Here is a 26,843-nt window from a genome sequence, read left to right as displayed (position 1 = left end):
GAGTATTGCAGCCAGTACTGCTTGACTAGATGCAGAGTTAAAGCATCCTCTGTCCTTGCTGATTCAGATCCCTTTTATTTTTCTGCTAGGCAAAGGAGGTTGCCTTTATGTTATTGGAGCAAGCATTTCATTCAAGAACTATACCATATTAATGGAAGAAAATTCTGGCAAGGACAAATAAACAATGACTCAAACTACAGTCAGGCTGGCAACATTAGTTGCACGGTCGGTCTTGACTCCCCACATTTACTTAGGTTTAAAACTTCAACATTTTGCAGTGGAGCTGTGGGGAGATGACCTAAACATGCTGGTGTCAGAAAGGAATAAGAAGCTTCCTATCCCTGTAAGAGGTCCCCCAGAATCACCCACATCTCCATTTCTGAAAGAGCTCATGTCCTTGAAAGAAAATACATATTTGCAAAAAATACTTATTAATTACAAATGGAAAAATTGGGAAAACCCAGCAGATCCAACTTTACTCAAGTGGTTAGAGTATAAGAAAAGAAGTGTCACAAAAATTTGTGATACCTTTCAATCTTTTTATCTTGTGAAATGTCCCTTGCTTTCAGAAATTAGGTATTTTCTTCTAAGGAAAATATGAACTAAACTCTAAAGTTTCTTTTTCTTTGAATAAAGAGTTGTAAGACCTACAAGAGATCTAATGTAGCCTGTCCTCACAATTCTCTTTAGAGACATTTCAAAGATTTCAAGATTTTGAGAAAAACATTCCAGACCCTATTAGTTGTGGCTTTGTCCATTTTCTCATAATAATATTCTTATGGTTGATTTACAGTGCTTTTCCCATAATTAAAACAACAGTCCTCTGAGTTCTTGTTGGAGAGAAATGTGTCTGTCTTTCACACAATGAAATAAATAACTTATGTCTTGATAATTCTTAAGCAGGGTTGCTAACCCTTTTAATTCTTTTTCACAGTTGACCTAGATTGTTAAAATTAATTAAAATCTCCTGAACTGATTTCTCTACTTTGACTACTTTCTATAATGTAAAGATTATCTTCAAAATCTTCTATGGGGCTAATATTATAATCTAAATAATTGTGTTTCACCTAGCATATTTTTATGCTGCTACTTAATACTGACTTAATTGTTTTAAATATTATAATGGTTTCAGTTGCAGAGTATCTTTTTATATCTTCCCAAATGTCTAGTTTCGTACCTGACAATAGTAGCTACTTTATTTATTAAGTGGATGGATGGATGGAATACCCTAGGCTAAAGAATTTACCTGATTAGGAGACCCTAATTGGTCTAAACAGAACTACTTTCCATCTCCAAAGACTACTGCCTGGGGTCATTTGCATTTGAATGCCCTGAGTTAGTGAGAAAATTTACTTTAAGACTGATTCAAGATGGGCTTCCTATTGAAGAACTGAGTAATTAAATGTGTTTAACACCTTGTTAAAAGAAGAGTCACCCACAGGGCCTAGTTGGGGCCATCAGAGAGCACTCCTCACCTGTCGTCCCAGGCAAAGGGAACAGCAAGTATAAATAAAACTGAGCCAGACACTTTGGGCAAGACCTACAGGTAAAACATAATGCAAAAAGTCCAGAAACATGGAGACCACTGTGGAGACCAAGGGAGGAGAAAAACATTGGGATACAGAGCTAGATAAAAGTCTTTCCAAGAACACATAAAATGAAGCCCTGTGGGTTCAGTTCTGCAGAAACAGGAAAATAGCCCAGACAGCCCTACAAAAAGTCCTATGAACTGCAAGGCAGAAATAATCTGCTTAGACTGAATAACTGGAAAATGTCTACTTCTGGTCATAGAGCGATAGTGATAAGCTTTTGTATACAAGGGGTCCCAGTGGAACTGATGTTCATTTTAAATAGTGGTATTCAGTGGGGTGATGAAAGCAGCTATAGATCTGGGTAACCAGAGGAGCTATGTGCCTTTGGGTTTGGCGATGAAGAAGACCCCAAGCTGCTCACTCCCCTCCCACTCCTTATCTCAATTTCCATGCAATCTGTCTTATCCAGAAACCCTGAAGGAGCTTATTGAGGAAGAAGGGAAAGACATAGTTGGACATGGCAGCACACTCCTGTAATCCCAGCAACTTCGGAGGCTGAGACAGGAAAACCTCAAGTTCAAAAGCAGCCTCAGCACCTTAGCAAGGCCCTAAGCAACACAGCAAGATCCTGTCTCTAAATTTAAAAACATAAATAATAAATAAATAAAAGGGCTGGGGAGGAGGCTTAGTGTTTAAGCACCCTGGTTTCAATCCCCAGTACCAAAAGATAAAAATAAAAAATAGAAGGGAAAGGCACATAAAGGGCATGATTCTTATATTCTTATCACTGGAACAGTGGGGATATATAAAGCACCATGAGCTTCTACCCTGGATCCATTCCCACTGAATGGCTGTGAGAAGAGGGAACCCTCTGCTTTTCCGAGTCATGAGTAGGTGGAACAGATGCCTCATCCAAGGGAGGCCTCACTTAAAGGTGGCTCCAGAGATTGGCCTCAGCCCTCCTTAGCAATCCTGTCCTCTGGGGCCAAGGGAGTCTTACCAGTAGTTGTATTGAAGGTGAGGTCTGAAACCCTGACTGCCCTTTTAACCCCAACACTCCAAAATGTATCTCTACAATGACTGTAATTAGAACTTCTTGTTAGAAATTAGAAGTGAATTAGAACTTCACTTCTTGTGAGGGGGAATTTTTATGAAGAGAAGGGCAGCATGAAGAATAAAACTGGCAAAACTGTGTCTTTGAGCATCTGCTTTTCTGTCCCTTACTTCTGAGTGTTGCAGTCATAAATTATCTATAGCTCAGTAACATGGCTAGTGAGAAAGGCTGCGTGATACAGCAGGACTGCAGTGTTCTGTTCAAGGTGGCCTGACTGCAAGAAAAGGAAGCAGAGTATTGCCCAGTGTCCTGTGGGCTGTAGCATGTCACTTCTGGACCAGCAGGGACTTGATTTACCTGAAGGTGCATTGGGAGATGAAAGATTTCATTTGAACACCTCTCCTTTGTGCTGGTTAGATGATTAAAAATGCTGATTTGCTTCTCTTAGCAGACCCTTTGGCTGTCAATTGGAAGAATTCACGGCTCTTGCTTACTTCCTAATGTGCATTTGACAGCAAAACTTGAAATAAGCAGAATGAAGACTAATGTGTATACCATTTTCTCCCTCTACCCCTTTAGATAGGCATTTAGTTTTAGGAAAATGAATGGGTATGATATAGGAAAAGTGGAGATTGGATCAGAGTAGTTCACTCTTTAATATACCAGAGACAGTCTTGAGTCAATACTTCTTTTTGCACATAACATTAATATCTTTGGGTGAACATGTAAAAACCTTACTTCTATCTAAGAAATAAGAAAAAGAAAAAGTCAAGACTTCTCAGCCCTAACATTGAAAACAAGAGTCATTGTTAGATTAATACAAAACCTTTCATCCAAAGGTTTCATAAATACATATATATGTAGTTCACTATGTAGAAACCATTAAAGTCAGAAATGATTCTATACCAAAAGGAGCTAGTCATATTTTAAATAACTGTTCAATCTTAGACTCCATTTGTATATTCTTTCCATCTATAATGTCCTATTCACATCAGAATTTTACATAAGCTTCAGCCCCTGGCAGATTATGTCCTGGTAAAGATGCAGAAACAAAAATCTCTATAGTCTGACTGTCTCTCTGGAAAGAGGGAGGAGAAGAGAAAGGAGAGGAGAGAAGAAAAGAGGAGGGGAGAGGAGCAGGGAGGAGGGGAGAGGAGGGGAGGGGAGAGGAAGGGAGGAAAGGGAACCGGAGGGGAGGGGAGAGGAGAGGAAAGGCTGAGTAACTGTGAATAAGAGTCTTTTCTATTTTGCCATGTAAAATATGAAAGAAAACCTAATTCACAGGGGCATGAATAAATAAATTAACTTACTGACATTTGTACTTGGAACCTCAAAAAAATCATACTAAACTACTGGAATATAGACAGGGGACTCAAAAAGCTAGTTTTCCCTCTTTTGTGCTTGATTTTCCACAGAGTTTCTGTATTTTATAGACTTTGTTCCAGAAGTCCAGTAGCAAAAAGAGCCTACTTAGATAAATGTATCTGAAAGGGAAGGGAAGATATAGACATTAGACAAAGTTGGAACCAAGGAGCACTTTAGGGGGTCACACACAATGGATTTTCTATGCATGTACTCTGTTATTAAGTAACTTCCCAAAGCTGCATTTAGTTCATAGGATAGGATCATTGACATGTGGAGGTGCCATGGATTTCTATCAGCATCTTTTTCACGTGTGAAAAGACACAGAACCAACTTCAGTAGTATAAAACTACTGCTCAGGGATGTAGTAACTACTTCTCAGGGCTATTTTTCTGTCTGAGTCTATTCCTGGGAATGGCCACAGTTAAACTCTTAAGACATCAAAAATACATTATGTGGCCTAATTTGGAGATGTTTGAACAAAGGTAATTTGTTTCTTTGTCTTAAAATTGCAAAGTTGGAAATTTGCTATTAGCAAAGTAAATTTTATGTGCCACTCTGAGAATGAACAATCTTTATCTTTCCCAAATATATCCTCAATAGGAAAATCTCTGATTTTATGAAGTTTTCTATGTATCATAGATAGCTACAAAAATATGGTTGTTTATATTATAGGACATTATGTTGTTGTCTGATTCTCTTTGGGAACTTGGTGCGCTCTTCTCAGCATGAAGTTTGCATTATTGACAGATACCATGTGACAACTGTTCTTCATAAAATCAATCAATTCAGTCATTCTATGCATTAACTTTGAAAAAAATAATCTTTGAATGATTAAGAGAACCAGAAGAATTGAAGAACACTATGAACACAATTGAAGTTTATAGATTTATAAATGATTGTGTAACTCATAGTTAACTGTGCCTATTGTCCTTGATTTTATAAATGAATCAGTAAGTAAAATTTAAAGCAGTGATTGAATGACTTTGTTTTCTATGTGGATTATTAATGATACATCTTGAGAGAAAACTTGGAGCTATACTTTCTTGTCACCAAGAAATGTGTCAAAATTGTTTGAGGTTTTGCACTCTTTATGTTATAATGTTATAACAAATAGTGTGCTACATGTATAAAGTACATTATAGTAATGGGTCTGTAGCCATCAGAAATAAGACAGAAGCAGCCCAGGATTTGATACTATATTAATTATAACAGAGAAGGCCTTTTCATTATAAAACTCAACTTTAAGATGCTTGAAACTTTCCCACAGGAATTTTTCTCATGAAAGGTTTTTTTTTTTTCCTAGTAATGAAAATAAAAAGATTGGTTTTTTAATGTTTTTGAGAGTTTTTTTTTTTTAAATCTAGGAATAAAAGTGGTTTTCTATCAATTAAAACATTTTTTTAGTGCACTTTACTTTCTAAAACCTCAAAACACATAGCTTTTTAATGACCTTCCAACTTGTCTCCAATGAAGAAGTTTAGTACCTTTGGGGTATTAGGCAAAGTTTGATTTGCAAATAATTAAATTACAGGCATTATCCAATGCTTCCTCTGCAAATTGTTGTGTCCCCAAATGGCAGTTAGCCCACTGCACCTTGCAAATGAGGAGAACTGGCAATTACTTGGTCACTTACTGAAAATTAGCCGTTCCTGGATTGAGAGTCTTATGGCTGGAGTTTTTACACATGCTGTAAGAGACAGCACATTCAAGCATAAGGAACTTTGTTAACAAAGGGAGGGCAGTAAGAAGCTGAACCTATGGACTGTGTGATCTCCTGTTGCTTAAAATCTCAGCTAAGAAGGAATCACCTCATTTTCTGGATTCAACAGATTGAGACCCACTCTGGAGACACACAGGGTTAAGAGCCAAAACAGGAAAGGCCTTGACTGCTCATTAAAATGTTAATTACGCTATTGAGGGTTCAGCACTGTCCTTCAACCAAGAATTTTCACTGCTTTTATTATTAACGTTTTAGGAAGCAATAGTACCAAAGCAGCAACCGCATGATAGGAAGATAAAGTGCACATTTACTTACTTTGTGATGTATGTTTCTTTAAGTTTTTTGAGATATGCACTTATGTACTTCCCTTTATTATCAGAGCACTGGCTATACTGCTATGATTTCTAATTGGATTATAGATCTTGGAATTTTCTTAATAGCTATATGTTTGCCTTCATGCTGTACTTGACTGCAGAGACTAGGTTTACTTTTTAATCTTTGAAATCACAATGACTAATAATGTGCCTAGTAACACACACAAAAAGACACTAAAACATTTTATCGAAATTTGAAAATTTGTGAGGTTAAAATAAAATCTCATTTTCCTTAAATTATAAAAATCAGTATTATAGGGTATGTACCAATTTCATCTACCCATAAATTCATAAAATAATAAAGCATATTCAAATTTTTATCATGATATACAAATCAACTTGCATTGAACTTATGCTACATAATTCATTTAAAGGCAATCTATATCCTTTGTGCACTATCATTGAGAAATTAAGCATGGGCTTCCATTGCTTCTCCAATTTAGTTGCTTTCTGGTCAAGTGGCCATGTAGCTAAAAGTTTATAGCTTGGCAAATAACTGGCTGGTCAGGCAGGTGGTAGGGGTTGTTCTGGCATCTTAGAACAATGCTTTTCTGTAAATTCTTGTCAGTGGAAGCAGCTGCTCTACCCTCCATTACTTTCCATATTATTGTTTTACAGGGAGTGGGGTAATTTAGGGCCTCCCAGCAGAAGAAATCTATCTACAAGTTTCCACCCCCCCATGCCATAAACTTATAGAAATCACTACTTTTGAGAATTTCATGCATTTTGAGGCATGCTTCTCAGGTCATTGTTTTAAATATATACAATTTACAAATTGTAATCTAAAGGTTTCAGTTGATGGTTTATTGATAATGATAGCGTTAAGGAGGTAGAAGATTCCCTCCTTTGCATTTCATACCAGGGTATGACATGGGTTCTTTCTCTTAGAAGTATACAATTTCTCTTTCATTATTTTGCTATCTATTCATGACTTGAAAACAATATGGGGTTTAACAGTTGACTGTGCAGCTCTGGGATCTCAAAGGGTTTGTAATTCATCTTTAAAGTTATTTAAAAAATTCATAGTTAAAATCAATTCATGCCATCTTTTTTTCTTCTTCATGAAGAGTATTAATTGTGGTTTCCTTTAAATTTGGTAGTTTCAAACCTGGTATTTTGGTATTTTCCACTCAAGTTTGAAAATTATATGATACTACCATAAGAAAGAGCAGTTTGAAAAGTAATTTTAACCAGTCACTCAGCACCTCTGGCATGATTTTCTAGTCAATGGAATGGTACATGTGGTCATCATGATAATTTATTGCATTTATGTAGAATATTTAACTTGTAGAAAAAATACTTTCATTCTCAATAATGTCTGGTTCATAGAGCCACCAAGTAAATGATTGACACAGATATTCATTATCTTGAGTTTTGTGACTACAATATCCCTGTTAAAGCAGGTAGAATATGCCAGTGTCTGATTTTATAACTGGGTCACTGAGTCCCAGTTTAGGATGATGATATCCATCAGAAGACAGAACTCTGCTAAAAACAGAAGCCAAGTTTCTTATGGTCACACCTGTGACTTCAAAAATAATGAAATGAAAAGCTATATATAGGACCTAGGTATTTGTTTTCCTACAATTTCTATTGATGATATAAAAGGGACAAAAATTGAACTCTTTTAAAAGTGATCACAACAAAATTCAAGTTATAATTTCAATAAGAAAAAAATGAGAATGTTCTCTAACTTTTACCGAAGCCATTATTTTAAATTTTGATTTGGGGGTTAAACTTATATTTACTATCCAATAGGTACAAAATATTTGCAGCCTGGCTTTTATTGAGTGAGCTTTTTTACTTTGAACACTGCAATGCTGTGATATTGATTTGTTTTTAAAGAATTCAATAGTTGCAAATGTATGACATTAGGCCTGATGAAAAATTAATGTATTAGTTTAATAAGCATATGATTATGAAGCACTTAATTTGAGGTGACAAATCAGTTTTTTGGTTTATATTTTAATTGAATCTGGTTTTTCATTCAGAGTCTACTTTATTTATATGTATTTGTACATGGTCAGACTTTGTTCAGCTGCTTTAATCATCTCCATTTCCTCTCTACCAATATCCAGTTTCCCCAAATGCACATAATATACTGAGTGCTGAAACATTCCTCTAATACTCAGAACTCCCTTTTTCAGAGTTCTAAGAATATAATTTCATCCAAATAGTCATTTAGACTATATAAATGTCCAATGAACCTTCATTTTTGCATTTTCTATGTAAGTAATGATGAATCATATTTTTGAAGTCTGATTAAGTCGTTTTAAATTTTCTGTTCTTGAAACTAGTTGATATAAGTACAAAATCATCGTCCTGTCGAAACTAATGTATCAGAATTTTGAATGAATTAAGCTTAAATCCTTAATCTATGTTTCAGTTTATTGTCTCAACAGAAAATTGTTGAGAACTGTTTTTTCCAGTTTGGGGTAGCAGTGCAGGTATATGCTCAAACTTTTAACTTAGAGAATAATTAACCCATGACCCACTGCCAGAAGCATGACTGGATCAGTTGATAGCCCAGCCATAATTGTATTTATATCAAAGACAATAAGTGGGGTAGTAGGAGAGGTGTAAAATGTATAATCTACCTAAGATGCTTATTCAGTGATTTTGCTGGGGTTTTTTTGTTTGTTTGTTTTTCTATGGTTTAGTCTATATAAGACTATTATACATCATAGATGCTCCTTTAACAACCTTGTTTGAATGCTTTTGAAACATTTGGGTAGGTAATGCTTAATCTTATAATTATTTGACTTAGAGATGTTAGGAATCGTGGAAGAATCTGTAACTCTCATAATCTTGCCCTAAGATACGTAAGATCCATTTTCAGGAGAAACAGTTGTCTTTCACTTGCGTGCCAAGGACTATATACTACTTTACAAGATGTCTTTTTTGTGAGGTCTTCTGCAACATAATGGTCATATCTTAAAGATATCTATTATAGGTCCATAGTTAAATATCATTTTGGAAAATCTACCTCATCACCAGAAGTCAGGATTACATAAGATTATCCCTCCTCAGTAAATAGTGGAAGGTAATAAAAATGGACATCAATCTGTGGGTCAAACCATTGTTAATTCAATTCAGGGCATGATGATGTGACTGTAGAATGAATGAAAATATCCATATGCTGCAAAATGATCTAATAACTAAGAGCAAAAGACTTAGAATCCACTTAAAATTGTAACTCTCATGTTTCTAAATCACATATAAACACATATACACATTGAAAGATATTTACAGATTTTAAAATGTATCTTAATTTTCTTGTGAGGGGACAATTTGGTTCAAGTTATGAAAGTACTTAAGAAGAAATATTCATTTCCGCATATACACACTCTGAAAGAATTAATATTCAAATAACCATACATTAGTGTTACTTTCTTTTTTTTGAATCTCAAAAAATCATTTTTTTTTCTGATTACAGAGGTAACATAGTTATTTAGGATGAATGCAAAAGCATGAAAATTATAAAGGAGCAAAAATTAATGCCCATAATTCAATACCCTAAGATAAACACTGTTAATATTTTTTTCAAGTATATTTCCACACTTTTTTCTATGTGAATCACATTTGGGGTTAATTCTCTTACAAAGGTCTGTGATGCAAAAGTCATTAGAATCAGGAAATGAACAAGTTGATAATAAATTAGTGATGTACTATGTGATAGATTTTATGGTGGTCCACTTACCACTGTAAATAGCAGTGTCCAGATTACTGAAAAGTAGTGTGGAAGGTAACAAATGCTTAAATTTACTCTTATTTTATTTAAGTAATTCTATGTTTTCAGGGTTGTACATATCAGCTGTTACAAATTATATCAGACTAAAAACTGATTACTAGCCCAGATAAACAGGATAAACAAGTTTTTTTTCTTTTTTTGAGGGAAAAACATGTTCAAATAGAAGTAATTATTCTGTGATTTTGAGGATTTACTAACACTCAATATCCAATGCATTTCAAAGTCTTTTGAAAATAAACTATAGGAAAAAAGTTAATTGTTTAAGACCTGCCCCTATTTATTCCCAAGAACAACTTGAAAATCTTTCTCAATCTAGTTATATACAGATCTAAAATTTATTTTGTTGTTCTATTAGACATATCATACACAATTCATCAGTTAACTGAAGTATATAGTAGCTGTCATCTTCAATTCCATTCAAAATTCTATTTCCATATTCCCCACATTGTCTCTTTAAATTTTGCTATTTTTAATGTTCTAATTTTTTTTTTAATTTCTGAGGGAAAAAAGACTTAGAGTGATAAAAATGGAAATTTTCTCTTAGATTTTCTTCCATTTTATTAAAAGCAGTAATACTTTTTTCCCTTGTAATTTTAATAGAAATTATTTTTTTTCTTTCTCCTTTTTGATATTAAGAACCTCATCATTACTCAATCAAATTCTGGGAACTTCTCTCTCACTTCTCTCTCATCATTGCTATATCCTATCATGATCTCCTCTCTTCCTCTCTCTCTAACGGTACAGGTCTACATTATAAGGTGTTAAGAGGTTGATTCCCACCTCAAAGTAAAAGCATACTTGATAAAAATTTATGTCTCTGTGCTATCTGACTTGTGTGCACTCTTTTCCTTTTGTTGCTGAACTCAGTGGTATCATAAGATTTCTTTTTAAACTTCTAGCAATCTAATTTCTATCTGATCCCTCTACTAAAATCATTAACTCAAAGGCTCTCAATAGCTCCCTCCATGCCCACAATGACCATTCTCAACCTATATCTTTTGATTCTAATAAGTGTTTGACCTTAAGCCAATCACTTGTTCATGAAATCTTCCCCATATATTTTCTGTAAGATTGTAGTTCTCAATACTCTTTCACCCTTTTGGATATGTTCCTAACTTTGACTGTGCTCTCTAACTGCTTATCCCATACTGAGAGAAAAGAGGAGGAAGAATCTGCTTTGGAACATACAGTGTTGGGTTCAATTCCTGACACAACCCTTTTATCAGCTGGATGTCCTTAGGAAAGTTAAAATCTCTTGGCTCTATTATTTCTTTTCAACATAAAAGTAGGCAGTGTGGGGCTTGTATAAGCATATTTTATAGATTGAGATACTTAGATAACTTTCAACTCTAGGATTTTTCCTCTCTAATGCCCTCATGATCCTGGACGAAGGCAGGATCATTTGTCTGTTTTCCAAGAGGGAGAATAATATTTATGTTGGCATTGTATTTAAGGAATTATTATTATTATTATTATTATTATTATTTTGAGATGGAATCTATGTTGCCCAACCTGGTTTTGAACTTGTGGGCTGATGTGATCTTTTCATTTTAGCCTCCCAATTACTTGGGACTACAGGAATTCACCCCCATGCCCCACACCTGGGTTCAGGTTAAGGATTTTTTTTTTAAATGTGTTTAAAGTATCTACTACAACACCTAACATTGAGTAGACACTCAATAAATGTTAGCTGTTATTTTCATTAGAGTGATTATTATTATTTGCCTATTGAGTAATTAATTATGGCAGCTAGCATATTTTAACCTTTAATTATTAATAAATCATGTTGAAGATACTTGTACATATTTATAACCTGGTAGACTGCCTTCCTTAATGTTATTCCTTCCCATACTCCTTTCTATTCTCATTATTTCTAATTTAAAATAACAACAAAAAAAGATGTTACTGGCAATAAAACTCATGCTACCTTTCTTGTAAATAATGTTCAATGACCTCAAGAGTGACATATTCTTAATTTTTATGTGTATTTTATGACAAAGAGGCAGTGACAATATACCTCCAAGATAATTTCCAGTAAAACTCTCAAGCTCCAAAAGGCACAGAGGAAATCTAATATGCCCACAAAATAACCCAGCATAGTGCCTGCATGAGGCAGATGGGAAATAACTATTTGGTGAATGAATGATTTTGGAAAGTCCAGTGTATCAGATCAAAATCTATACCAGGTATTCACTCAACAAATATTTATTAAGCACCCAATCTATGTTTCAAGGATTATCTTAGAATTAGGAAGTACTGAAATGAACATAATATTTCTTGCCATCACCACATATTTACATTCTGGTGACAAAAGATAGGTTAAAAATGAACTTAAAAATATATACCTACAAAGCATGCCTTAGAGATATTGCAAGTATGGTTCTAACATTGTAATAAAGTAAATATCATAATAAAGTTAGTCACACAATGTTTTTGGTTTCCTAATGTATGTAAAAGTTATATATACACTATACTGTTGTCTGCTAAGTGTGCAATAGCACTATCTAAAAATTGATGTACTTATCTTAATTTAAAACCTCTGCTAAAATTTTTTAAATAATTGAACTATTGGAAAAATGATACTGAGAGACTTGCTTAATATGGGATTCAACTTGCAATAAAACAAGACCTGTATAAGGCACAATAAAATGTGGTGTATGTATATGTGTGTCAGATGTGGTAAGTGCTATGGGCAACAACAGTACAAAGTAGGGGCAAAGGGATTGTAGGAAATGCTTGGATAGTATATTGATTATATAACAAACCACCTCTAATGTCAGTGGCTTAAAACAATGATTTTTATTTGCTCACAATTCTATGGTTCAGCTATTAGGCTGAGCTCTGCTCATCTGTTGTCATTCATGAATCTCCATCTGGCAGTTCATCCTAGGGCCAGATGATCTAATATGGTTTCTCTTACATGCCTAGTGATTGGTGCTATTCTCTTATCCTAAATGAGTCTAGCCTGGGCTACCTCACATAACAGCAGCATTTCAAGTAAGAGTGGAAACTGTAAGAATTATTGAGGACTAGGCTCAGAAGTCACTCATCACCTCTACTGCATTCATCTGGTCAAGTCACAAGGTGTATCCATATTTAAAAGAAGAGGGAAGAGAGTCCATCTATTGATGGGAAGGGTTGTGTAGAATTTCTAGCCATTTTTAACCTACTACAGATTATAGAATTTCTAATTTATCTGGATAGTCAGTGACAGAAACTTTGATATAATTATGTAAGGGCAGAGATTTATATGATGTGAGGAAACAAGCAATGTGAATATATTCAAAGAGTACATTTTTGGACAAGACAACAGTTACCATGAAATACCAAGGTGACCCAACAAGGAGCCCATTGTGGTTGGTGATACCAGACAAAAGCAAATGTATTAGAGAGGTAAAGAGGAGATGAGGATCCAGACAGAATAGGTGCTTTTAGACTACTCTAAGAGTTTTGTCTTTTACTCTGTTAGACCAGAAGACTCATTAACAGAATTTTTAACAGAGTGACATGGTTGGTCAGATTTGTCAATGAGATCTCTCTGTCTTCTCTACTGAAATTGAACTTAAGAGGAGGTAACAAAAGGGGGAAAAAAGGAGCCCAGTGACGAATTCAGGCAAGAATGATATGACTTGGAATAGAAAGGTAGATATAACAGCATTTTCTGGAATAATTTGTAGAAGTAATAAAACAGAAAACATTCTTGTATTGTGTATTATCATCCCAGACAGAATTTCAGTTTCTCTAAAATACTAATTATATGTATTTATTTAATTAAGTGTTTTCTACCTCATCTGATTTTGAAAAGTTCTCATTAAATGTGTATTGACTGGTTGGTTAGTAAAAACTCAGGCCTTCCTGCTGGATTGAACATAATTATCAAAGGATGTTGAAACTTTGCTTATCATCAAATGATATTTGAAAACCAAAAGCAAATAGATGTGCCTACTAAGATCCATTGATACTCTTCAGATTATATGCCCACTATATACTGAAGGATAGCAAGTGAATTAGAGCTAAAACAATATATTTTGGTTAAAAGACATTCCCTCGAAATGCAGAAAAGAAAAGCATCATTAAGTTAACTGAACATTTGTCATTAAGTTCCTACTAAGTGCAAAAGCAGCATGTCAGGGATGCAAAGTCAATAAGATACAGTTCTCAAAAGCACTAAGATTCTAATGTGGCATGGAGTATATTGATTTTATAAATGAAGAAAGTGAGGTAAGTTTATCCATTAATACTAAAGTGTTGGATAGAAAGCATTAATAGAGAAATGTGAGGAAGATCTAAGTGTAGAGTTTTCATGGAACTGAATAACTTATAGATAATAAACTGTAAACATGATGTTATGGTATGAAGGGGCCACTTTAAGTCCAGGCCCAGTGCAGGAGATGACAAGAAACCTACCTCCTAGTGAAGAAATGCCTGCCTCTAAATCTTACCTCAATAAGGGAAGTATATATGCTTTATGTTGGATTTGCTCTTTTTGTAGTGAAAAGATTATTTCTCCCCAAATTAAAGTAAAACCAAAGTACATTATAGGAGAAAGACTGTTTCAAGTCAAAATTGGGAATGTTTTCTCACCTGTACTCCCCAAATCTCTATATTATAAGTATCATTTACACCAAGAACCAAATATGCATCATTATTTAGGTGTAATACGTGCTTTAAAAATATAGATTCATATAATTATATTGTACCATATCATGTATTTAGATCTGATCATCTTATAACTTCATAGGACATGTTCATTACATGCTATTTTAAAACATATTTTGATTAAAAATTAGCATAAAATCATTTTGTCTCCAAGTGAGAAGCCCAACTTTGCTTCTCACTCTGACTTAAAACAAGTTTCCAAAATTCACTGCATTTCACTCTCCTTATATATAAAGCTAAGTGATTGGGACAGATCAGTAGTTCTGAACCCTGACTGTATACTAGAATCATCTGGAGAGCATTAAAAGTAAAGTAATAATGCTCAGGACCCACCCCAGTGTTTCATCTTTAAAGCTCTCCAGGTAATTTTAATGTACAGTAAGTGTTGAAAATCAATAAGCTAGATGATCACTAAGGTTACTTCCAGCAAAACTTTTTAATTTTATGATTCATTTTGTTCAGACATACTAATATTTGCTAAGATACCAATGTTCTCAGTATTTGCAGTGTCCTTAAAAGTAGATTTCAAAGACGGTTTCTATCCAAAATCTGGAACATTTTCTCAAGTACTACTGACATTTCTGTATTTCACTAAGACCCAAGTATACATCATTATTGGGATATAATATGTGCTTTAAAATAATGTAGATTTACTCAATTCTTAGCATTAATTATTACTGTGATTAGAAGGTAATTTCTTTTAGTACACATATAATGTGAAGATAGTATAGTCAGAAATTGCATATAAAATCTTGTAAAATTGCTGTTGTAGCTATTTTGATTTTGAAAAAACGAATTCTAAATATATTGAGTTAATGAACTTCCTAAAGTATATAACTTATTGAGAATAAATAACTTGCATACTTATTATTAAGCAGAATGGACAGCTTTATAAAAGAATGGCTGTGGTAGAATGTCTAGTTGAGTTGATATCTCAGAAGATTAGAATTGTGATTTCTTGAAATAGTTTTGAAATATGTTACTAACTTTTGCTATCAGTTTTTTACTGAACAGCTTTTCTTTGAGTAAGCAGATAATTTTCCCTTTAATTTCATTTCTTACCTTTTTATTTTAAGAACCAGGGAATTTGAGTAAATGCTATATTATTTAAAACTACATAAAATAAAAACTCAAACAAATACTCAGATCCAAAAAGAAATACTTAGACTCCTAGAAAATTGGGAAAAGGCCTCAAATAAATCATAAACTGTAATGTAAAGATTTTATGCCCTATATTTTCATAGAATATTGTGTTGGTGATATATACTTTTAGATGCTTGGGACAGGAAGACTCTTTCCTCCTTTAAGCCAGCCTAATAATAGGAAGAAGGATAAAATGTACAGATGACAGCTAACAGCTAACATTGGTGAATGTAGGTGTAGCCAACAAACACTGCACTACTTGTATAAAATTTCTGCAAGCATAGCTATGTTTCAAAACTATTGGAAAAATTTATGTAATTTATACAAAAGAAACTATGAAAAGGATCCATGTAATTATATATATGTATATGTGTATATATATATTTATAATTTTGTAACATCATTCTGTTTGTTTCTGATATCATCAGTATTTTACTCTCATTATATCTTTATTTTTCATACATACTTCACTGTATCTGTTTGCCTTCATGATGACAAATGAGACTTAATAACTAAGAAGAATTCACAGATATGCTATTTATTATACCATGCAAAATTATGACATTGGAAGAATAATATGACCACTTCAATAGTCCACATTTAAAACCCTTGCTCTGTGCAGAATAAGGAAGTTGCTTTGATTCACATTAGCTCTACAATATATCAGTTTGCTTCATAAGATCTCCCTGAAATCAATTAGCCATGGTCACCATGCTTTCAAAGAATTTTGTACAACAGGAATAAACTATGAAAAGTTTGAAAATATAGGCAGTGTGTAATATAGGGTTTGCAGTAACAGTTACATGTATACTAGTCATTAAAAATTGGAAGTTTTATGTGATCTTCAAATATCAAGAAATTTTATGAAACAATATAAATATTAGCATTAGAACAGTATCACACTTATTACCCAAATCTTAAGAGCAACCTAGTACAGAGTTTGGTAGCTATCCTCTCACCCTTCAAAAGATCTTCTCTCCTACTAACACATTTCAAATTCTGATGTTGTCCTATCAGACATATTATTTTGAATTATATGTCTTCTTTTAAACTAAGAGAAATATGTTAAGCTGTAATTGGTATCTGAAACCTTAATATACATTAATTTAATCAGATAAAGTCATTAAAGGGATAATAGTTATGAAGAAAGGTAAGGACACAGGTAATGTGGCCTCAGGAAGGTACACATAAAAAGGGCCTCTGTGAGATTAGAAATATTTCATATCCAGGCAGGGAGTGCAGGGAACAGTGAAGGACTAAAGCATAGAGACCACAGTTATTTACTTCCCTATTCTGCCTGGGGCTGGGCCAGGTCAGCAATGCAATCACTGTACTGAGTAAAGCAAATTGACCCAGTTTTCTAAAGATGTCATGTAAAATTTGCATTATCTTCAGAGTCTAGCAACATTATATTGAATATAGACTTTATATCTGACAACCAAAGTCTAGTGATGTTAATATAATCTTGAGTAATGAACTCTCATTACATGAATATAAATATATAACTGTGTCTCATATGAAGTCTTATTTACAGTAAAGTTCTTCCTTGTTAAGATATTGAATCAGTTTATTGGGCATAACCACATAATGTGAAAAGCATTAGTACTGGACTCCATCTTGAAAGCAGAGATACTGCATTAAAGTAAAACTGCCATCCAGAATGAATAATGCAGATGTTGTGTTTTAAAATATGTCAAATTCTCTTAAGTGTATCTTCCTTCTTTAAACTTTGATCAGCTGAGATGTATGTTTTTCATTTGGCCTTAACTGTTTGTTACAAGAAGATAAGAGACAGACAACTAATGAAATAAATTGATGTGCTGCTAAGATAAGATAGAATTTAAATTTAATACTATTGCAGTTGAAAGTATAACTGATTTTGTTTTGAAAATTTGGTATGATGGTATGGTATCAAAAAAAGAAAAGAGACAACATTTCAAATTGACTAATACTTTGAGGTATTTGGGGGAAGTTCAGTATATTTTCATCTAACTTTCCCCAAATAAAATGTATTCTTTCTTAAAAGGAGTTGTAATTAAGAGTGTATTGAGTCATAAATTTTAATGATAGCAAATCATGAATATTAAAAGGTATTGCTTATATATACCAAAAATGGATAAGTGTGAACTATATTCTGTAACTCAAATTGGAAGTCCAACTGTCTCAGAGAAACCTCTCATTGAGTCTCTGAAATAGACTGCATGCATATTTAAGCCAATAGTTTTAGGCATTCAAAGATGTAGAAGGCAAATCAAAAGTATCACCTCAAAATTAACTTCAAGCCATGTGTTTTTCAATCCAAGTTTTATAGTCATTTTTAACACAGATAGTAACTTGGCTTAAAATTTAAACACACTCATACATACAGGTTTGCTAGCTGGAGAGTTTCCTTGCCTGGGGGAGGGGAGGTGACAATTGGTGCATTCAACACAGAACACGTGTAATGATAATAAAGTTGATTGGTTGAGCTCTATAGCTTTTCCCCGTTCCTTCCCTTTTCTTTCTTCCTATAGAGTAGTTAAGCTGGGGGTGGAAGGGTTCCCTTCCAGCCCCCACCCCCTGCTAAGAAGACGTAGGTTGATACCATTTTTATTGTTCTGCTGGGGTGGGAAATAAACCATATGCTTTAGCACATTGAATGGCTACACCAAAGAGAAAATTGAACCAGGCCCTCTTTCCCCCTCCTACTGAACTTTGGGGTGGATTTAGTTCTTCTAAATGTTTTAGCAGACTTGGGGTTAACTTAATCCTTCTGCCCCAGGGCAAAGAGGCAGTTGAGGGGGGGAAATGTCAAGGGCTTCAGAGGAGCTCTGAGCTGAGAGAAGTGTGTAGTGGGAAGCTTATATCTGAAACCCACCCCTCCCCTGGAAACCCGGCGAAGGCAATGAAAGTCGGAACCAGCTGATGCCGCTGCTGCTGCTTCCCGTTTCCAGGGTGAAATTTTCACAGCAGCTAATTCTAAAGGGAGGAAAAAATCCCTAACCAGCAGCGAAGAAGATCCTATCACCCAACCCAAGCTATGTAACCTTTTAGGCAGGCTTTTCAGAGAAATCCGCATTTTAAAAGCCAGCATTCACGGTCCAAACTATGGACTGGGAATCAGAGCTGGTATGAAAATATGAAAAGCCTCTTTACACCCTGAGTGTTTGAAACGATCCGATGAGCATAGGAAGTGGCTGCCAACGCTCTGGCGGCTGCTCTAGCTGCCGCCGCTGCCGCCGCCGTTCCTCGCAGAGGGCTGGACAGAGCTAGTCCCGGTTTCAGCACCTCCGGCACTGGACAGCTCTCTGCACGCCGCACCGCCGCCTGCTTGCTTTTTCCCACTCTCGCTTTGCATAACTGGAGATGCATCTAAATTACGTCCTGTTCAACAACAAGTAGATTTTTTTTTTTTCCTGTACGGGAATTACAGTAGACGACTCTCTCAATTAAACTGCATTTTCTTCTTTACGGATTTGGCTGTCAGGCGTATTTATCCCGATCTCCCCCCACCCCCTTTGCAGGAACGAGTCTTTGGGAACGTGGTCCACCCAGGGATGTAAAACTGTGCTTACCGATGCATCCCATACGAAATGCTTATGTGATCGTCTCTCTACCTTCGCCATTTTGGCTCAGCAACCTAGAGAAATAGTAAGTAACAAAGGGAAAACACGGCTTTAATGCAAAAGCAGGGACATTGTGGCGAGTGTTTCTCCAGGGAACTGCATTTTAAATGGGGAAATGGAAAAGGTTGCAGGGTGGCAAAATTGGGTTCTTCTCCTTAGCTACAGAAGCTTGGTGTAATGAATTCTAGTTTGTGTGCTATAACTAAATTCTACTCAATTTTATGTCTTCTAACTTGAAATTTCTGCAGTACAGTTATATGAATGTACTCCTATGGTATTACTAATATGCTGCAAACTTTCGAATAAAAATAATTGCCAATATAACCTTTATTTTAAAACTGGAAAGCTATTCTGGGGAATTTGTGAGGATACTGTTAGTAGTAGAATGAAGACCCCAGGCACTGTAGCCAAACACATTGCATATCTGCATTGGATATTTTCAGTACAGATTTCTGTGGGTGTCCTTGGATACATATCTTTTTTTTTTTTAATCAAATGAAGTTTTCATGAAAGCATGGCTGTCTGGAACTGTAAGATCATTCCTTCAAAGTATATGAATTTTGCAAAAATAGTTTCTGAAAGAGGAAGCTGTGTAGAACTGTCTTAAAAATACTATTCTCACCAAATATATTTTGAAAAAATATCACAAGAATTGAAATACTTAAAAATAGTTATTCAGGTAAAAGTGACTTTCTGCTTAAATTTGGCCTAAATAAGCATCATCCTTCTTACTTATTTTGATGACAAAAATACTAATATAATTTGATATGCATACCTAAGGTTTAAGAATACACTTAAAGTGTATTTCTTCAAACTTCCTGTATAAAATTTATGAAAAACAACAGATTTCATTAGTTATTGTCACATTAGTGTGTCAGGAAAGAAACCTCTCAGATGAGTGAATGCTAGTAATCTTTGTATTTGTTTTAAAAGACATAGGTTCATTTTTTCAAGGTCACAATTTTAGGGACTGATACTGGCATTGAGGAAATTATCTCCACCTATTTTGTTCGTAGAAAAAAATTGCAAAATACATCTGAAGGTCTTAAATTTGATATTTTATTTTCTTCTGAATTCTCAGAGGCTAAGGAAGTGAAATATAATGTGAGAATACTTGACTTAGAACAAAGTTGTCAAAAGTCAGAAAGTTTGAAAATTTTTCAATATCTATGTACCAGTTTGGGGTAACATAATGAGTTGTAAATGGGAGCATAGAGATAAATTTTACCAAGAATCATATTGTGAAATGACTGAAATGTAGTTAGCTGAAGAAAAATGATCTCAGTTACAGAACATTTAACATCTGAATGTTGACCAAGTTGTACTTTCAGGTCTGTATTTTAGAAAGCTATAATGTGCCATAATCAGCATTTAAAACTCTAAAGACTTTATTACTTCACAGTGTGAGAGAAGGGGGAGCTAGAATCAGTCATTTTAGAGGCTAAAATACATGAACTGAGTGGATTCATGGCTAATTATCTGGTAACTACAAGAACTATTTGGGCCATTTTTCAATGGTAGTTTAGTTTTGCTGAGTCTTAAAGTTATCTTAACCCAGTTATAAATTTTCTCTTCCTTTTTTTTTTTTTTTCCCGTGTGTGTGTTTGTTTTAATTTATAGATCATGGAATCCTCTGGTACACCTTCAGTTACCCTGATAGTAGGCAGTGGCCTTTCTTGCCTGGCCTTGATCACCCTAGCAGTTGTCTATGCAGCATTATGGAGGTATGTAATCAACTGATAGATTTGAAATGGAATGCTCAGTTGTTCACTTAAATCAGAGAGCATGATAAACATAATATATCTCCTGTCTTCTTTATTTACCAAAAGCAGTATATTTATAACAGTTATAATTGCTATGATTAAGTTGTAATAAATGACACATGTTTACACACACACTTTCTTTCCAATTCAAATGATGGTAGTCTTCAACAAGTTGCTTACATTTAAGTATGGCTTTCTTATACCTCAAGTTCAGTCTCTGGCATCTATTTATCCAATTTGCTATTGAGCTGAAAAGTTTAATTGATACAAATTAATTTTTATAGAAATATGATCTCAAGTTTCAAACACATGTTTTTGGCATGTCCAGTAAAGCTCTTCTTTAATATTCAAGTATTAACATAATACCACACTACTCTAGGAAAGATTTTTTGGTTGTGGGTTGGTATAAATCAGTTTTGACAAATAGATTATGAGAAGTCAGACAAATGCATAAACACAGAGAAGTGTTTGAAATTTTCTCTTATATGATATTTGAAATTGAATCTATTGGATATTACATGGAAATTTGGTATTTCTCTAATTTTTCTAACATGAGTTTTTTCTATTAGCAAGAATTAGACCTGTGAGATTGACTATATCTATTCACATACTGAGAATAAGTATCTAACCACATGGTTGAACTTACTAATGGATTTTATAATTCCAAATGTTAAACATCTTTCTTTCATCTATGTATATTATTTAAAATGATCTAAAGTGAAATAACTATAATTATAGATAATTACTTATTGTTTTCTGAATATTTTCAATATTAAAATTGTAAAAGTTTATGTTCCTTCTTCAAATAGCTCCAAGTATTTATCTTTTATGTAAATTTTTAATAATCAGTTAGAAAATAAAAATCAATTACAATTTAAAAGGGAAGTCACTAGAATTATCATCCTTCAAAAACAATTGTTTTCCATTATAATTTTTACTCTTTTGAGAATAAAAAGTAATAGTCAAAGATATTTAATTATCAAAATTATTAAGAATTTTCACACTTCATACAAAAATAAAATATGTACATATTTTGGCCTGTTAGCAATAACAGAAGTTCTACATCTTTGTGAGAAAGTTATATAGTAATAAAACTGCAGATGAAGTGGGACAATCTGATAAAGTATGGCCATTTCCAAGAAATAGAAGAAAAACTATTTTCTAGGTGTGGCATTGGTAGGCAAGGCAATCCTGGGTTTGGAACTCAGTCAGGCATCTTGCCCTGAAATATACAAATGGACAAAGGCTGGGAAGATTTCTCTCCTATAATTGTGTGAATGACATTTTCTTTTTAAAATTAGGTAGCATTTAAGACCCAGAATACTAGGTTGTCATGCTAGCATCATAATTCATGCTCCTTGAAGTAATTTAGAGTTAAATTCCAATTCTCAGTACTTAGGGTTCAGGCACCAATTCCACCTTCTCTTCACCCTTCAACACATATGATTAACTCTAGTATAAACAGAGTCAGATAAATTATATGTAATATTTAATCACATAAACACAGTATTCATTAGTCCCTAAAGAAGTTTTCTTCAAGTCATAAAATCCATGAAAATCACTTCCTATAATAGTTTTCTAGGAATTACCTAAACACCTCCTAGGATCTATCAAAATTTAATGTGAAATTGAGAATTATAGAAGGAAAGTTCCAAGAAATAAAACAAATCTGTATTCCTAAGATATAAGGGATTATCAACTGACTATCCACCTATAGAAGAAATGAAGTAATAGTCACTGTTTGAAAGTGTCAAGGCTCATGAACTACTAAATGAATCTTGTAGTATGATGAATCCAAACATTTTATAAACACCATATTTACCATATAACATTATTAGAAGGCATAAGGATGTAAAGATTCCTTTGCCTTATTTTATAATAAAAAATGTTTAGCATTTTCTGTGTTCTAATGATTTTTAAAATGTACAAGCATATTATTTTTACAAGCAAATTTTTATATGTAATATGTTATTTTGAAATTTGTTAGTATTCCTTGTAGTTTATCAGAAATGTTCCTCAAATTTTTAATATAAGGCTGAATTTGTAGCTCAGTGGTAGGGCACTTGCTTATAGCACATTTTATCACCAGAACTGAAAAAAAAATTTTAATAAAAGTGTGCTCTGTCCACCTATTGATACATTCTGTATAATTATATTGTTACATCAAAGAACAATTGAACGTGTTCTTTTAATTGGAATATTGACAAGAAGCATTTATAAATTTAGTTTAAAACATCAAATGGTAGAGAAAAGTGTTGAAAAGTAGAGACATTTCAAAGCAATTTTCAAAGCAGCAACATTGCTCAATATTGATGAAAATGGAAACATCTTAAGACTCTTGGTCAGTTCTGGGTCTACTCTTACTATATTTGCAAAGCAAAAATATCACTGAAACTTCTAAAACTGTGTTTTACTGTCTTAGAAACAACTAACATCATATAAAGGTTTAATATTATGAAGTCCTTAAACTTTTTTTTATTATTTACTTCAACCACAAAAAGGAGGACAACTTAATAGCTGATGATCTTTAGCATCCCAGTGTGTGGCGTATTACATATGTAGGTTCATGACAAAGGGAAAAGGTTCCCCATCTCTTGAAGCCATTTTGTGTTGAGAATTGACCTAGGTTAGTCCTGTTTGGATTGTTTGTTTCATTTTGTTTTTGTTTTTGTGAAATAGATGAATTTCTTTTCTATTATAAAATCTCCCTTTTGTATTTTGGTGTTACTACTCCCATTTTTCTTTTAACTTCATTTCTAAAACTATATGATGGGATGTGGGGCATCTTTCTGCCTAAATTATTTTCAAAGAAGGAAGGGGTTGGGGTGAAGAATGAACTTTGGTACATTTTGTCTTGCAAAGTTACCTACCTCCACATCTTTGGCACCCCCTCCTAACATTGCCTGCTGTGGAATGTGATTCCCTGTTCTAATACAAATTGAACAAGCTGAAACACACAGCAAGTACAAGGTTGTCTTTTAGTTATTTTACCCTTTCAGGGTAAACAGCTGGCAGAACATTTGATTCTGAGCAGATTTTGCTATGGTCTACATTCTTGATGTACTTAAAAATCATGTAACATATTATTTATAAATGTCTCTTCATAAGGGTAAAAACAATGGCAGATACCAAATAATGTTTTGGCCTAATGGTGAATTATTGTTTGTGATTTTTATTTTTTGTACTGGGCTACACCCCCAGCCCTTTTGGGCTTTATTATTATTTTTATTTATTTTTTTTTTATTTCGAGACAGGGTCCCAGCAAGTTGGTTAGGGTCTGGCTAAGTTGCTAAGACTGGCCTGAAATTTGCAATCCTATTGCCTCAGCCTCCTAAATAGCTGGAATTACAGGCATGCACCACCATGCCCAGCTAACTGAAGTCACTTATAGAGATAAAGATTTCTTTTCTTTTTCTTTTGTTTGGAACAGTTATTCAGAAGGAACATAACTAACAATCTGAATGCTTAAAATGCTTGAGTGGATGAAAGTTTTCATGAAAGTAACAATATCCTTGTAGCTAACAGGATGGATAATTGAGCATCTGTGTGGGGTTTTCCTTTTGGTTCTAGAGTTCTATTGGTTGAAGTACATGGTATACCAAACATATTATATGTACACATATCCATATATATAAATGTAATAACTCTAATTGATGAATTTTCAAGGAAATTTTTTATTTCTAGTAAAGAATTTATCATGATCACAGATATGCAAGTTAGACTCTTTCAAAAATGCCATATTGTCCACACTAATGTCTAAAGAAGAAAATAAATCTAAAGGACTCTTGAATATGCCATAGATTATAAAACTGGGTCTCTAAGAAAAATACTTATAAAAAACTTTTTCTTGTTTTTACTTGTGTGAAGACTGTGTTTTAGTGCTTCTTTTTTTTTAGACAAATTCCACCAATTGCACAATAGAGAATTCTTCATCTGTTGAATATTAAAACTGGACATTCTTCTTCTCTCTGGCTAGGTATATACGCTCTGAGAGGTCCATAATTCTAATTAACTTCTGCCTGTCTATCATCTCATCCAACATCCTTATACTGGTTGGGCAGACTCAAACTCATAATAAGGTAAGACTGGTAATTACTCTGATTCTCTTTGTGTGTTTATGTTTTGGTGTATAGTTGGTTATGGATAATTTAAGTGCTTATTCTGGAGACTATGTGATAGTAAAAATATGTTTGTTAAACATAATATCAAAGCTCTATTAATTTAAAGCCTTGAGTCATCAAAAGCAAAGATTTTGATTTATTATCCCAATTGTAATCAGATCCAGTCATAACCAGATACAGTGCCTGTGTTTGGGTCTAATTTTTTAACATCTGGATTACTAAAAGGCAGCTATAAATGACATAACATTGAAACATTGCTTTAAAAATTTGCCTTTGAAAATATTCATAGTTAATAATCAAAGAGAGTGTTAGGAAGAGGTCAGTCTAGGTCTAGGTTTTATACTTTTTACTAACCAGAAATTATTTTGATACTTAACCAACATTGCAGTTATTAAACCATGTAGTTACTTTTTTAGCAGAATGCAAAGCATACATCTTATTTATGTAAATTGACCAATTTATATGAGTTGAACGGCCATGTCTTTTCCAGAAAAGACTGTCTTTACTGAACTACTGTGAAATACATTCCAAGAAACCCATAATAGCAATCTCAAATTAACTTATCCTAGCTTTGAAGGGATTCTGTTAAACACCACTTTGAAAACTTAATTGTCATGATTTTAGATTTGTTCTTTTCTCATCTTTTCTATTTTCAAACACTAAAACCAATAATTGAACTTTCCCCCCATAGTCTGGCACTTTAAAATAATCAAATGCACGTTTTAGTACATTTTCTGACATATTAGTCATAGTACATATTATCAAGATCATGAATAATAGATAGTCTTTAATTTGCTAACCTACATTTCTAAGTGCCACACATTAGGGAATGGGCCAAGGAGGAGGCCACTAAAGCTTAAGGACAATACCAAACAAACAAACAAAAACACAACAACAACAAAAAAAAACACAACTCAGTAAAGAGCCCCCCTAGAAATAAAAGTACTCTTATATATTTGGTGCTCACCTCCCATATCATTTTCTTCCTGTGTCTTGTCTTCTAAAAAAAAAAAAGAGGTGAAAGAGTATAAGGTCTATTAAAATATATTTCAAGTCAATGTTATTAACACTTAATACAAATTTAAGAAGAAATAGAAATAGATGGGAAAAAGGATAATGGAGAAAAAAGGAACCAAAGGTGAGGGAGATGACAATTGTAAATGGGAGAGGAGAAAGAAACTACAAAATAACCAGCATATGAAAAATGAGGGTAAACAGGAGTCTCAACTAAGAAGGAGAAAGCAAATGAGAAGGAACAGAGGGAGAGAAAGTACAGGAAAAGGAGAGGCGATGAGACCTAAATTCTAATGAATTATGAATTATTCATGCCACCTTTTCCTTTTTGGTCCTTTATTTGGACTGTGCTTTAGATCCTTACAAATGCTCATTTGCCTTGGTTATTACCAATCTTTTTTCTTTGACTGACTGTCCTTGAACTTCCACCCAGAAAAAAAAAAAAAAAGAATTTCCATCTGAAGCAGGAATTATGTACAAGATTCATGAACCAGGAAAAAAATCAAGCTAACATCAGCTTGAGCCCATACTTGAAGTTTACAAAATCCTCCCTTCCTATCACTTTTTTACTTTCAAAACATCTTTCAGTTATGCCTCTAGACAATGGAAAAGTGCAAGATCTTCAGTGGGAAATATGGTTTTAAAACTCTTCTGTACTATGTAGCTAAGTTTTACAAGTTCTGAGGCAAGTAGTGAAGTAGAATTTTCTCCAAGGTTTACTACACATTATAATGGTCTAAAA

At 33.7% G+C, this 26,843-nt stretch overlaps 1 protein-coding gene and 1 long non-coding RNA gene across 4 annotated transcripts in view; one reads left to right on the top strand and one right to left on the bottom strand.

Annotated features, from left to right (window-relative positions):
- The window catches only part of Adgrb3 (adhesion G protein-coupled receptor B3), a 680,206-nt gene that overhangs the window by 519,188 nt on the left and 134,175 nt on the right, over nucleotides 1-26,843 (top strand). For all 3 annotated transcript variants that reach the window (XM_047557982.1, XM_047557981.1, XM_047557980.1), the window contains 3 exons: nucleotides 19,102-19,228; nucleotides 20,824-20,927; nucleotides 24,943-25,045. In XM_047557982.1, the coding sequence (XP_047413938.1) occupies nucleotides 19,102-19,228; nucleotides 20,824-20,927; nucleotides 24,943-25,045 (334 nt within the window). The remainder of the gene's footprint in view (nucleotides 1-19,101; nucleotides 19,229-20,823; nucleotides 20,928-24,942; nucleotides 25,046-26,843) is intronic.
- LOC124988493 (uncharacterized) lies at nucleotides 16,171-26,317 on the bottom strand. Its single transcript, XR_007109436.1, has 3 exons — nucleotides 26,055-26,317; nucleotides 19,153-19,217; nucleotides 16,171-18,961 (listed from the first exon to the last, which is right to left on the bottom strand). It is a non-coding gene; the product is annotated as an uncharacterized LOC124988493 (long non-coding RNA).

This window comes from Sciurus carolinensis, chromosome 7, assembly GCF_902686445.1.
Source record: "Sciurus carolinensis chromosome 7, mSciCar1.2, whole genome shotgun sequence".
Classification (NCBI taxonomy): Eukaryota; Metazoa; Chordata; class Mammalia; order Rodentia; family Sciuridae; genus Sciurus; species Sciurus carolinensis.
Note: the sequence above shows the minus strand (reverse complement) of the source record. Positions and strands in the feature narration are given on the sequence as shown.